The following is a 1,418-nucleotide window of genomic DNA, read 5'->3' as shown; positions in this document are numbered from 1 at the left end:
ACTTTCTCTGTCACTTTCTCTGTCACTTTCTCTGTCACTTTCTCTGTCACTTTCTCTGTCACTTTCTCTGTCACTTTCTCTGTCACTTTCTCTGTCACTTTCTCTGTCACTTTCTCTGTCACTTTCTCTGTCACTTTCTCTGTCACTTTCTCTGTCACTTTCTCGTTCTCTTTCTCTTTCTTGTTCTCTTTCTCGTTCTCTTTCTCGTTCTCTTTCTCGTTCTCTTTATCGTTCTCTTTCTCGTTCTCTTTCTCTGTCTCTTTCTCTGTCTCTCTCCCTTTCCTCCCCTTTTCTCTCTCCCTCTCCCATTTTCTCTCTCACTCTCCCCTTTTCTCTCTCCCCTTCTCTCTCTCCCCTTCTCTCTCTCCCCTTCTCTCTCTCTCCTTCTCTCTCTCTCTCTCTCTCTCTCTCTCTCTCTCTCTCTCTCTCTCTCTCCTTCACACACACGCACACACACTGGCCTGTGGAGATCTCCCTCCCTCTTCCTTTGTCTGTCTTTACTTCATTTCTCTGTCTGTCTCACCATCTTTATCTGTCTCCATCTCCAATGTCCCATCAAGCTCAAGAGATTTGCATTGGGTCCAGCTGGGGATCATGATCTCTCCCCAGCGGGTCCCCGGATTTCTGGATGACCACGGTGAAACGCCAGACTCTGGCTGGACCCAGATGGGACTCGACTGGACTAGGTCCAGATCTCCTGGACCTGCTGCGGTCTCTGAGAAGCCTTGTGCTGAGTCTGAGAGAACCCAGCGTTGGAGGAGGTGTTTGGCCAACCTGCTATTCTTCACCGTCCTTTTGTCCCATCATTTATGGTGCAGTGCTGAGGGAAAGCTGGCTGGACACTGCCATGGACAAGGGGATCAGGAGAGTAAAAGGAGAAGCCCAAATAGCTCCCGGGAATTCGATTTCCACTCTCCCTGGCCGAAGGAAAGGAGTGATCCAAGTTGGACTAATGTTCTTGGAGGACGCAACGCCTCACCAGTCCGAAACCGTATTTCCAAGCTGACGTTCGTTAATGGTTCCACAAGTGGAAGACCAAGGTCCAGGGCTGGGTCAGGATTCAACCCTCATTCCTTGACTGCAAAGTTTTTCTGCAACTTCAGCACTTTGTCACATTGTCCAGCTGGACCACGGGAGCCACTTGACAGGGGATGTCCAATTAACCTACTGCTACGCGTAGATTCAGAGACTCGGGCCCAGTACCAGCAGTTTGTGTTGGTCTTGGACAAGTATCAGCAACCAGAGTCTTACTCTGTTCAGGCATGCCTTCCACGCTGCAAGGTAACTTTCACTGATTTATTCCACATCTGTCTGCCCCTCTCGTATGCAATCTCTCATGCTGTCTTGATTTTCATTTCCCCCCTCATTGTCTCACTCAGTCCCTTCCATTGACCACGATGGATGCTCGCTCGCATAAC

At 49.6% G+C, this 1,418-nt stretch overlaps 1 protein-coding gene across 1 annotated transcript in view; it reads left to right on the top strand.

Moving 5' to 3' along the window:
- Nucleotides 1–391: 391 nt before the first annotated feature.
- The window catches only part of LOC137425349 (NALCN channel auxiliary factor 2-like), a 157,911-nt gene continuing 156,884 nt past the window's right edge, over nt 392–1,418 (top strand). Inside the window, exon 1 of the mRNA XM_068113682.2 lies at nt 392–1,281. Coding sequence (XP_067969783.2) covers nt 595–1,281 — 687 coding nt within the window. The 5' untranslated portion in view covers nt 392–594. The remainder of the gene's footprint in view (nt 1,282–1,418) is intronic.

This window comes from Myxine glutinosa, chromosome 4, assembly GCF_964187855.1.
Source record: "Myxine glutinosa chromosome 4, kmMyxGlut1.1, whole genome shotgun sequence".
NCBI classification, from domain to species: domain Eukaryota; kingdom Metazoa; phylum Chordata; class Myxini; order Myxiniformes; family Myxinidae; genus Myxine; species Myxine glutinosa.
The sequence above is the reverse complement of the archived record's forward strand: the minus strand, read 5'-3'. Positions and strand labels throughout refer to the sequence as shown.